The 12,695-nt window shown below is 36.2% G+C and overlaps 1 protein-coding gene across 1 annotated transcript; it reads left to right on the forward strand.

Moving 5' to 3' along the window:
* Nucleotides 1-2,759: 2,759 nt before the first annotated feature.
* Nucleotides 2,760-12,413, forward strand: LOC121416460 (di-N-acetylchitobiase-like). Its single transcript, XM_041609954.1, has 7 exons — nucleotides 2,760-3,110; nucleotides 5,450-5,588; nucleotides 6,130-6,332; nucleotides 7,160-7,325; nucleotides 9,492-9,589; nucleotides 10,490-10,624; nucleotides 12,001-12,413. Exons 1-7 carry the CDS (start codon nucleotides 2,949-2,951, stop codon nucleotides 12,199-12,201), a joined length of 1,104 nt encoding a protein of 367 aa, XP_041465888.1. The 5' UTR covers nucleotides 2,760-2,948; the 3' UTR covers nucleotides 12,202-12,413.
* Nucleotides 12,414-12,695: the final 282 nt, after the last annotated feature.

Below are 12,695 nucleotides of genomic sequence, written 5' to 3' on the forward strand. Positions count from 1 at the left end.
GAACAGATTTAAGATCAAGTCCACCCCAGAAAAATGTTGGTTGTAATCATAATAGAAAAATGAAACAAGCATAACGCTAAAAATTTGTTCAAAATCGGGTGTAAAATAAGAAAGTTACGACAATTTAAAGTTTCGCTTAATTTTCACAAAACAGTTAATATGCACAACTCAGTGACAAGCAAGCAAAAAATGAGAGTCGATGATGTCCCTCACTGATAGGCGGCGGAAGCGGGGGGGACGGGGGGGACGTGTCCCCCCTAAATTTTATGTGGGGGGGACGGTCCCCCCCTAAATTTTATGTGGGGGGGACGGTCCCCCCCTAAATTTTTTTTTGATAACCTTTTTTTTTTTTTTTTTTTTTTGCTTGTCAATTTTTTTTCCTGCGTCCCCCCCTAAATTCACGTGGCCCCCCCTGAAACGTGTGTTGTCCCCCCCTAAAATTTAGGTTGATGACCTTTTTTTTTTTTTTTTTTTTCATTTTGCTTGTCAAAAATTTTTGGGGCGCTTTTCCCATTCTTTACATGTGTCCATCCCAAAATTTCAGGTGGACACCCCCTAAATTTATTGGCTTCCGCCGCCAATGCCCTCACTCACTATTTCTCTTGGTTTTATTGTTTGAATTAAACAACATTTCGATTTTTACAGATTTCACAACAAGGACCAACTTGAATGGACCATAAAATGTATAAAAAAAAGAAGTATTTCTTCATATATACATAGCCTAACTTAACAGGAAGAAAACTGGAATATTTTTTTACTATTTCATAATGACAAATAATAAAGTACAAAATAAATTGTGAGTGATGTCATCAGTCCCCTCATTTGCCTACCGACCAGGATGTGAATATAACTGTTTTTTGAAATTAAGAGAAGTTTAAAATGTCATATTTTCTTATATTCTGCAATCGATTTTGATGAATTTTTCAGTGTTATACTCGTTGGATTTTTCTTTTTTATCAACTTTTTTTGAGGGGGTGGACTTTTTTCCTTTAAGTAAAATCAGATCTACAAAATTTAAAATTATATTAAAAAAATAAAAAAAAATAAGGATAACAATGTTGTAACATTAAAAAAAAAACATTATTTCGGTGCATGGAGTGAAAAAGATCATGATTTTAGAGCCCCTCTCCCCCATCGTATAGGCTATTGGCAGTGGCGTAACAGGCGGGGGGCGGGGGGGCAAAAGGGAGCAACGTCCCCCCCTGGCGGATTTCACCAAGAAAAAATCATTGAAAAACACGGGAAAAGAGATAAGCGAGAAAGAAAGAAAGAAAGAAAGATAGAAAGAAAGAGAGAAGAAAGGAAGGAAGGAAAAAAAAGAAAGAAAAGGAAGGAATGAAGGCCGAAGGAAGAAAAAGAGAAAGAATGAATGAATGAAAGAAGAAAGAAAGAAAGAAATGAAGGAAGGAAGGAAGGAAAAAAGAAAGAAAAGGAAGGAATTAAGGCCGAAGGAAGAAAAATAGAAAGAATGAAAGAAAGAAAGAATGAATGAATGAAAGAAAGAAAGAAAGAAGAAAGAAAGAAAGAAAAAAGAAGAGAGAAGAAAGGAAGGAAGAAAGAAAGGAAGAAAGAAAGAAATGAAGGAAGGAAGGAAGGAAGGAAGAAGAAAGAATGGAAGGAAGAAAAAGGGAAGATATGGAAAGGGAAAAGGAAAGAAAAGGAGGAAAGTGCATGGGGGAAAAGGGAAAGGAAAAGAAAACTATAAGATAAACATAAAAATATTTCTGTACACAATGAAAACGCATTTAAAGGTTTTTATTCAGTATTGTACAAAAACGTAAAAAAAAACATAGCCATAGGATTGTGATTATTCTTTTTTTCTTCTCATTTTGTTATTAGATGGAAATCTACAGTTATTGCGTATCATAATTCTTGATAATGTGTAACATCTCCCTATACAATTAAGTTGAATCAATAATTTTGTCAATGTACCTGATTGGGGACAATATTTTAGTGAATAAACTGAAATAACTTCATACAAAATAACAAGTGGGGATATGATAATAATATAGGATATTTATATTGCGCACATTTCCACCTTGTTAGGTGCTCAAGCCATTTCTTTTAATTTCTATTTTCTTTTCTGTCTTTCTTTTTTATTGCTCCGTTCTTTACATTTTTTTCTTTTCGGTTGTATATCTCAAAAGTAAGTCATTCCCCTCATCATCTCTTCCCCCCTCTCTCACTTCCTCTCAACCCTCTCCACCTCATCCTCTCCCTCCCTCCATCTCCCTCTCTAAGGGGATGTTGCAAGAAAATATTTGTGATCAATTGCAAATATTCTGTTGCAATTTTTACAACTGATAGACCAACGTTAGCTGTAGCAAATTATATTAAACTTCTTGTTTCAAGGAGCAAATTAGTTCAGTTCAGTTTCAGTTTATTTCACTTCCATTTTCTGATAATAAACATAACAAACATATATATACATAAATTATGTATGAATGTACATAACAGAATAAGTGTCATAAGAATACTTCAATAATTGATTAACAAATTCATATATAGGAAATAGTCGGAGTATATATAATTCTTTCTGTTCCAAACACATTTGATGATTAGACAAATTATAGATTACCGTGAGTTAGCATGTGAAAATGAAAATGAGGGACTTATTAAACAGTGAAGCTTTTGATTAGCAATCAATCACTAATTTGCGATTAACTACATAATTGTGATTGATTTTAGGGACCAAAGATTGACTTGCAATTTATCTCAAGCTTCTTGCAACACCCCCATTAGACACCCGCCCCCTCTAATGCATTAAAAGAGAATGGACCCTGTACTCCCGGGTCATGATATACCTATCATAAATATAAACAATAGGCCTAATATTAAAGTGCAAGGTCGCGATATAATGTAAATATGTGGGTCTATAGGACATTTCACATGACTGCATGCATGACTTTAAGTCGGAACTCATGATCGCGTAGCCATTCTTACGAAAAATGGCGTCCAAGCAATTGCAGCAGATTTATCTACTGGCTATGTTCTTGTTTTTGATGACTGGATTGCTGTGTTTTGCTTGTGGAAAAGTTCTTCGCCCGACATCATGTCCTTGTTCCAATCACACGCTGTGTGAGCCGATTCGAACCAAGGCGGAGAAGGAGGTGGGTATTCAATTCAATTCAATTCTTTTATTTCATTTCCATTTAAAACATAATACAAAGTAATATAAAGCAATACAAATCAAGTACAATTTTATAGGGCAATCTGACATGTAAAACAGAAAAACAGTATAATATCAATAAATGGAAATGAGGTATTGCACAGACTTCTAAAATATCATGCATCAATACTGACATAGTCTACAAATGTAGACCCACATCTGCAGTGTGTACCTCAGCTGATTCAACGGGTCTGCATAGCAGACTAGGTCTACTGAGGCAAATGGCTCGCTTCGCTCGCCCTTTCAGGCTGGTTTGCTTCGCAAACCAGTAGCAGATCCCACCTCACGAGCCATTCAGAGTCTGCATGCATAGCAGACTAATACTGACAAGGAAAGAGGCTTTTAAAGAAGTGGATGATTTTTTTAATCATTATTTAGGTTCATATATATACCTAAACACTGATTCTCAATAAATTGCGTAATAGGAACTGTCACTGTCATTCTTTTTTTAGCTTTTTATAATTATGCAGTTGGACGTATTCTTATACCAGCTTAGAAATTTTGTGTAACTTTTTAACCTTTTCAGGACCTTGATGTAAAACAGTGTTTTTATACTGATCTTGTGTTTTTCCTGAATAAATATATTTCAATAAACAAAACTTGAGAAAAGACTTTTCATCGGGGAAAGCTCTTGCATGGAATTCATGTAATGAGCTGCTTTTGATTTGGGATTCACTTAAGTATTCCTCTGTCCACAAAACTATCCCTGTTTCGGGCATGTATAGAAAGAGAGTGTCAATTAACTTGGACAAAGAAGAAGGCCTTCCGCAAAGAAAGACAAGATGGCACAAAGACTCGAATTTTAATGAGGGTACAAAATATCAGTTGGAGAGATCTCAAAACAGAAGATAAAATTTATGGAGATCATAAATCCATCTCCACCACGCTAATATAGGCACTGGCGGATCCAAGGGGGGGGGGGGGATGGGGGAGCCTGCCCGCGCCTTCCCCTTGAGAGGCACAATGAAATTTGTATTATAAGTATAAGTATGCCCCATCCCCTTTGAAAATGAAGACCTGTTTGTGTGTGTGTGTGTTTTTTTTGCTTGTCAAATCTTTCCATGGACGAAATACCCTTAAGTTTTGTTCAAACCCCCCTTTTTCCTTTTTTTTCTTCTCAATTTTTTTCCTCTGGAAATGTGATTCTCCCCCCCAAGGGAAAAAATCTTGGATCCGCCCCTGCCTGAATTACACGTAGTTTTAGGATTGCTCACTGTTTCCGTTCTGAGAAGGAAGTTATTTATGATGCACTTTTGTTGTTGCACCTCAGAGGACGGAGACCTTTAAATTTTGTTGATTACATAAAACTAATGTAGGGATACAGATAATAATGATAATAATAATAACAATAATAATAATAATGATAGTAATAAAATAATAATAATAATAACCATTTGTTATAGCGCTTTTTTCCAGAATAGTGGCTCAAAGCGTGTTACAGCTTATTATCATCCCGGTCATTGGATTCATTTCAATCCTGCACAAAAAGTGCACAATTTCTACTCCCTGGTGAGCATTCCTTGCATTCATCGCGCTGGCGCTGGCAAATTCAAGCATTCAATATCTTTCACATCCAACCGGGTACCCATTTAGCACCTGGGTCGAGAGTGGCAAAGTGTGGATTAACGCCTTGCCAAAGGACGCTAGGCCGCGGTGGGATTCGAACACACGACCCTCTGTTTACAAGGGCGAGAGTCAGAACCACTACACCACGGCTCTTCCAGCTAATATGGTTAGGGTTTCGCAAATAATCACAAACGAAATCAATTGAAAAACCTTAATTTTACATGATAATCATGGGCAGTTGAGTATATACTACCTTTTTTATGTTGGCTTGATTAATCTATTTATTATTGATTATTTATTTAGTTGGGGAGGCAATTATGCAGTAATTCATATAATCAGGAATACCAATTATTGTTTACACATAGTCGACCTTCGTAATGCTATAAACTTGCTAATTTAGAAGTGTTTTCGTAAGGACGTGAATGCAATTCTACTGAGTTTGGATGCATACATAGAAGAATGACAAGAAAAGTATGCATTGTAAATTAAATAAAAATACATGAAATACATGATCCTCTCTCTAACTCAGCAATACTTTGCCATGGTTTAGCAAGTAAACAGGAGTAGAGATCGAAGGTGGTATTTTAATCATGAACAATAATGAAATAGATAATGGTGATATAATCACCCTAATCATGATTAGGAATATCGTAATGACCATCATCAACATCGAACATTTTGTCATCATTTTCATCAACGATGATTCTGTCACAGGTGGTGGCCTTTTCTGGAAGTGGGGCATACTGGAAACATTATTTCTGGGACAATATTACAGCCGTGATTGTACGGGAGGGATTTGATCCGCGGATAATGTGCCATGCTCACTCCAAAGGAGTCAGGATCGTTATGATGGGTGAGATCATTTGTCAGAAAAGTGTCTGTTTCAGCATTAATAATAATACATGTATATAGGTATATTTACCCAGGGAAGCCACTTCAGTTTTGAAAACTGTTCTCCCAGCAGGCACTGCTATTATTATCATCATATAGCATTACCATTATTCACTGTGGTGACCTCATTTTATTACTTGTTTGCATAATGACGATTTCGCGTGATTTTACTACACTGATTACAAGTTATGTTATTCAGTATGCTGCTGGAGTTCTGAACGCCACTGCGTAAACGACTTTCGGTTTTAAGATATTGCAGATACTTAAATAAAATAAAACAAATAGGTCCACAAACAGATCCTTGGGGTACCCCACAGGCATACATGTATAACTGACATATTTAGGAGGCTCTGTACATTGTTAACAAACAATGTGGACAAGGTGAAACATGCTCTGGGAGATTATGATATTTCCAATAGCGTTTATAAAGGCATGAAAATCACAAGTGTCCAATATCATAGTCAAAAGGAATTTACAAAAACTCTTTCATATGCTCATTGTAGGAACATTTTCTTTGGATACCCTATTCAATGAGAGCGCCCGCACAGCCTGGATTGAGCGAACGGTGGAGTCGGCTATTGGTAATTTTACCGATGGATTTAACATCGATTTTGAACAACCATTAGACAAGTCACAGGCAGGTGTCCTAACTGAGATGGTCAAACAAATAAAGGATGCGTTTTCGAAGGCCATGCCATACTCACAGGTCAGTTTGTGATCATATAAAGTTGTGGTTTAAGTATGGGAGGCCAAAATTATCAAAAATAATATTAAGTTGTATGTTTCTGATGCTTACTGTGCTCCTTCCTGATTCGTCGATGGTGAAGACAATCAGCTATTTATACTTCCTACACAATTATGAATGATTTGAGAGCCAAATGAGCTGAAATATGATATCTTTACTGTTAGTGATATATGTAAAACTTGGCTATCCATACTTATACCACAACTTTAAACCTGAGTTTAAGTTAAACCCGACATCAGGATACGGGCCAGTGAAAATATTAGGTAAAATCACACAGTGATTTTAATCGTATTTATGTTTTTTTTATTCTAAGCTTGGTTATTTTTTAATCATTAATATTATCATAGCGATATTTCAGTTTGAAGTTTTTTAAGTTTGTAGTGTAATAAAGACACCAACAGGCCAAGTTGATTATATATACAAATAAGACAATAAAATGGAGATAGAATGGTGAAAATGCGTAGGTGGGTAGGTGTGTGTATGTGTATGTGTGTGTGCAGGTGCGTGAGGGTTTGAAAGAGGGGATGAAAATCAAATATACATAGCGATAAGGCAGGAGGTTCAGTATTGTTTGAAAAAAAAAAGAATAAGTCCAAATGAAAATGTTAAAAATACGCTAAATGATTCTTATTAAATTGATTTAGCCAAAAGTCTTTGGGTGAATTCTCAGTTCCACTGTGAAAATGGCCTATACATCTTGCTAAGTAGACACGTTCCAGTCCTTCACCTCGGCATTTACTAGTGTACAGGCGCTACACTTATTTTTTTGCAACCCCCTCCCCCCAAAGGTGACGCTAGATTCCCCGTATACACCGGACTGCAGAATTTTCAAGCGGTGTTACGACTACCATGCCATCGGCGAGATCGTGGATTACATCATGATCATGGCCTACGACGAACTGGACTTCGATGGCAGGGCGATGGCCAATGCACCATTCAACAAGACAATCAGAGGTAGATGGAATGATGGTGATGGCAATGGCAGTGAAGATGATGATGATGATGGTAATGATGATGGTGATGATGGGGATGTTGATGATGACGATGATGTTGATGATGATGATGATCATGATTATGATGATGGGGATGATAATGATGATGAACATGAAAATTAAAATATATAAATATTGCTCGAGAAAATGATGATGGCGATGATGATGGTGATGATAATGTCGATGATGATGGTGGTGATAATGATGATTATGATAATGAATATAATAAAAACGAAAATTATTATGATGATGATGATGGCGATGATGATTGCGATGTCAGTGATGATGATGATGATGATGATGATAATGGTGATGATAGTGATGACGATGATGATTATGATTATGATGATGATGGTGATGATTACAATTATGATAATGAATATAATAATGACGAAAATGATGATGACGATAATGATGGTGATGACGAACCTGCGAATGTTTTAAACATAGAAATTGCTTAAGAAAATGCTCTGGGTCATCATGATCATAATCATCAAGCTTAAAGGTCAAGTCCACCTCAGAAAAATGTTGATTTGAATCAATAAAGAAAAATCAGACAAGCACAATAAAAAATTCAACAAGCATAACACTGGAAAATTCATCAAAATCGGATGTAAAATAAGAAAGTTATGACATTTCAAACTTTCGCTTATTTTCAACAAAATAGTTATATGAATGAGCCAGTTACATCCAAATGAGAGAGTCGATGATGTCACTCACTCACTATTTCTTTCGTTTTTTATTGTTTGAATTATACAATATTTCAATTTTTACGAATTTGACGATTAGGACCTCCTTGCCTGAAGCACAAAATGTTAAAATAATGGAATTCCATGTGTTCAGGGAGGAATGAAACTTCATTTCATATGACAATGACGAGAAAATACAAATATTTCATATTTCATGTAAAATAAAACAGAAATAGTGAGTGAGTGATGTCATCAAAATCTCTCATTTGGATGTAACTGGCTCGTTCATATAACTATTTTGTTGAAAATAAGCGAAACTTTAAAATGCCATAACTTTCTTATTTTACATCCGATTTTGATGAAATTTTCAGTGTTATGCTTGTTGAATTTTTCTCTTTTTATTCAAATCAAGTTTTTGTTGGGGTGGACTTGTCCTTTAAGTAATCTGTGTCATTGAGGTGACACAGAGAAGTGGCCGATTCGAAACGTAGCTGTACATACAGATGCTCTGCCAATATCATAAATGATGCCCCTTCGCAGATCGTAACAGGGGACGCGGAGTAGACGTGTGTGGGTGGGGGATCTTTACTCAGTCCCTCATTTTTTTAAAACAAAAAATAAGCATCTACAAAAACTTAAATATGGATAGTTTTGCTCCATGATGTTTGCTCCGGCCACAATCTGCACGTTAAGCCAAACATAAAACCTTACCTCCAAACAAAATTAACCCTAATCCTAATTTTTACATTATTCTGAACCTAACATTCTATTCCAATCCTAACTCTTGATCTATGCCCTCTGACCGGAGCGAATGTCATGTCAACAACTCAGGATATGCGGACCTTTTTTTGTAAATCTTTGTACCGAGTTTCTGTATAAAAATTATATTGATACATTCCCAAACCCTGAATGGTTTTAACCGCGACAATCATTGTCACATCTGTATCAGACCGATCACCCTACTCAGGTTAGACATGTTAGATGGGGATTCTAGTGTTTTTTATACACTCTAAAAAAAAACCGATGAGCTACGAAGGGATAATGAACATGTAGCTTTTTAAGTGCTTGTATAGTGACCGCACTTCGGAGTGCTGATTTTTTTTCGTTCAGATTTGAACTAGACAACTTAGCACTCCGAAGTGCAGTCACTATACCCGCTCTGTAACATGTTTAAGAGCTAAATTAGCTCTTCGTTTTGTATGATATACGAACCCCCTACGCTTTACACCCAGTGCACTGTAAAAAAAAACATGAAGTGCTATTATAGCACTTAAAGTGCTTGTATAGTGACTGCACTACGAGTGCTGATTTTCTAGTTTAAATTTGAACTAAAAAATCAGCACTCGTAGTGCAGTCACTACGACAAGCACTTTAAGTGCTAAATCAGCACTTCCATTTTTACAGTGTGTTATGTCCATTATCACTGTCATGCATGCCAGGTGTTGAAGATTTCATCCAGATCGGTGTTCCCTCGAGCAAACTTGTTCTTATTGTACCTTGGTACGGCTATGACTTTCCTTGTTCAACGATAGAAGAGGTGATGTATATCGCATGCATTCGTAATTCCGAAATTTCGTTATTCCGAAGGTTCGGATATTCCTAAGGTTCGTTATTCGGAAAGTTCGTATGATTCCGAAGGTTCGTTTGTCCGAAAACGTAATGATTGACGAACCTTCTTTCGTTTTCGGACTACGAACCTTCGGAACAACGAACCTAATTCCGTTTTCGGATTATCGAACCGTCGGAATAACGCCACAAATGTTCATATTAACGAACCCTTTTACGTTTTCGGATTAACGAACATCGAGGTATAGGCAATTTACGTGTTTCGGAATTACGAACCTTCGGAATTACGAAGTGAAACCGATGTATATGACTCAAGCTCAAACAAAACTATAACTACAGAATGTGACCAGTGACTCCAAAAGCACAGTAAAACGCCAAAAATATTACAGAAGTCTCTGTAAGCTTTGAAATGGTATATATATCACTTGCCAAAATTTATCATCGATAACCCTCACAGCTTGAAAGGTAAAAACTAAAGGGTGCACTCCACCATGATATGTTTAGATTATGCAATCTCGTTTGAACTTTCAAGGTTTCCACAAAAAAAATTATGTAGAAGGAGCTCTTCTATCCTGTATCTTTATCAACTTCATAACTTCGACAGTGTGAAGAAAACTTACCCTTTCCGAATAAGTAAATTTTCTATGTTTCGATTTTTTTAGGGCAAAATTGCTATTTTGGCTAAAATGACAAAGAACCTCCCCTAGTGACTTATTACTGTTCTTGGTTTGGCTGGTCACAAAATGTCGGTAATTTTCTTGCTTTTTATTATTTTGATTTTGATGGAAATTTTCGTGTTTAAGATCCTTCAACTCAAAAGCCAGTATCACATCTTAATATTTTCTCCATGATATCCCTCATTTTCACACAGGGTGACGTATGCATGTACAAGAATCTTTCTGTAAAGTATCAAAAAGGATTTGGCGACATCATGAAACTCCTGGACAAGTCGACAACAGGTGGGAAGTGGAGTGACTCTTACGAATCACCTTACTTTGATTACAAGGTAATATTCTTTTCTTTTTTAAAAAAACATGGGGAAATAAACACGCTGAAAGCCCCACTGATCACCGTCCCGATAGGTGGCTCACCGGACATGGTGGCTCTATGTTAGAGCGTCCGCGTCCTCATGAACGGGAGGTCGTGGGTTCGATCAAAAAAATTGGATGGGAATTACCCCCCCCCCTCCGTTGAATTCATAGCAATCAACTCAATTCATCGCACCATATCACCTGCGGGGAAAAAGTAAAAGATTTTTTTTATCCTGGGCGGAGGGACCATTAGGTCACAGTGATTAAGTTTGCTCTCCTCTTCCCTGGCCACCAACTGATGCACTGGGCAAACTGCTATCAAGTATTGCACGTACCTGTATAATTTTTATGTCATTTTATGTAATGTTTGATATTACTTTGTAAATATTAAATATGTTTGACGTGCCGAATAAATAAATGAATAAATAAATAGATAAATTAAATAAATAAAGGGGTCGAGCTTAGGATGCTTGCTTTGCAAAAAAAGGAAATTAAAAAAAATATCGAGAATTTTCGATCAGGCAAACCGCGATAAAACCGAAAAGTGGCGGAACTGCTCACTCTGTATTGAATTTAGCTGCTGAAACACTGAAATGGGCCAGATATCAAATACATAATTAGGCAAAGATGCGGGAAATTATCATGAATTTAGATAATGAAGTGACTTTATTGTGACCATTAACAGGGTCGCACTGTACAAAAACGCCGATATTAATCTAACACCAGCCTGGAATCCATAGGCCTATACGTCCACACGAGAGAAGTATTGAAACAACGCCAGTTTGGAATCAAATCGATGCTATTTTAATACTACTGGTGTTGTATAAACACCTATCTGGTGTTACACCAAAACGAAACTGGTGTTGTTCAACACTTCATTGGTGTGGACATATATAGATTCCGGACTGGTGTTAACACCGGCGTTTTTGCAGTGTGGGAAACAGTTAAGTCGTTCTTTCATCATTATTCTGATGATGATGATGAATGGAACAACATCCCCACTTTCATTAAATCATCACACTCTTTAGTTCAATTCAAGAAACTTCTACAAACATACCTCTTTTCCAATTAATTTCTTTTGCATGTATTTGTATTGTAATTATTATATAGTTTTGTTTTAAATCGATTGTAAACGCTAGTTAACTATGGAGAGCGTACTAAATACTAGTTATTATTATTATTATGCATGATGATGATTTATATGACAGGGATTATTATTTCGTTTATTATTATAATCATTGCTATCATCAATAAAGTAGTATTACCAACAATACCATCATTATAACCATTACCATTTCAATTATTGTCAGCATAATTATTATCGTTATTATCATTCTCTTCATACGTGCAGGACATTGAAACTGGGCAAACCCACCAAGTATGGTACGACAACGCAACTAGTCTCGCTCTACGTGTTCAGATGGCCAAAGAAAAGCAGTTACGCGGGGTATCTGTGTTCCACGCGGACTGTCTGGATTACAGCACCCATCAAAAGGCTGTCAACGAGACTAATGAAATGTGGGACGCGTTTATTGGAGAGTGGCTTGTCTGAAATCCCAATAATACTGTCGCTATAAAGCTTTCTGCATTTTGTCTTGCAAGTGTCGTACAAAGTAAAAAATACCATTTTCCCCCGATATGAATATCTTCCAATTGGAGTCTTGATTTGAGTTTTTGTATCCATGATATTAAGGAGTATAGGCTAACATGGCTAATGTGAGCTGGAAGAATAAAGCTACTTGAACGTATGTAATACTTTCTAGAACGCTGTTTACTACATGAACGCTACAGTATTTGTTTAACCGTTAAACAATCATGTTGAATTTATTGAAGATTAGATATTGAAAATTAAACTTTGTTTCTTAAGATTTAAACACTTGTTTCAACAATTACTGTAAGGTTCATATTATAGCAAACAGCGTTGTTTATTTTTTTTACTGTGTATACTTCCATTGGTGTTGTGTGTTTTGCTTATTTCGATAAGTGCATTGGTATGATGACAGTCAGTCTTTCTTTATAAAGGTATATGTACATTTTCCTGTCATA

Source organism: Lytechinus variegatus, chromosome 6 (genome assembly GCF_018143015.1).
Source record: "Lytechinus variegatus isolate NC3 chromosome 6, Lvar_3.0, whole genome shotgun sequence".
NCBI classification, from domain to species: domain Eukaryota; kingdom Metazoa; phylum Echinodermata; class Echinoidea; order Temnopleuroida; family Toxopneustidae; genus Lytechinus; species Lytechinus variegatus.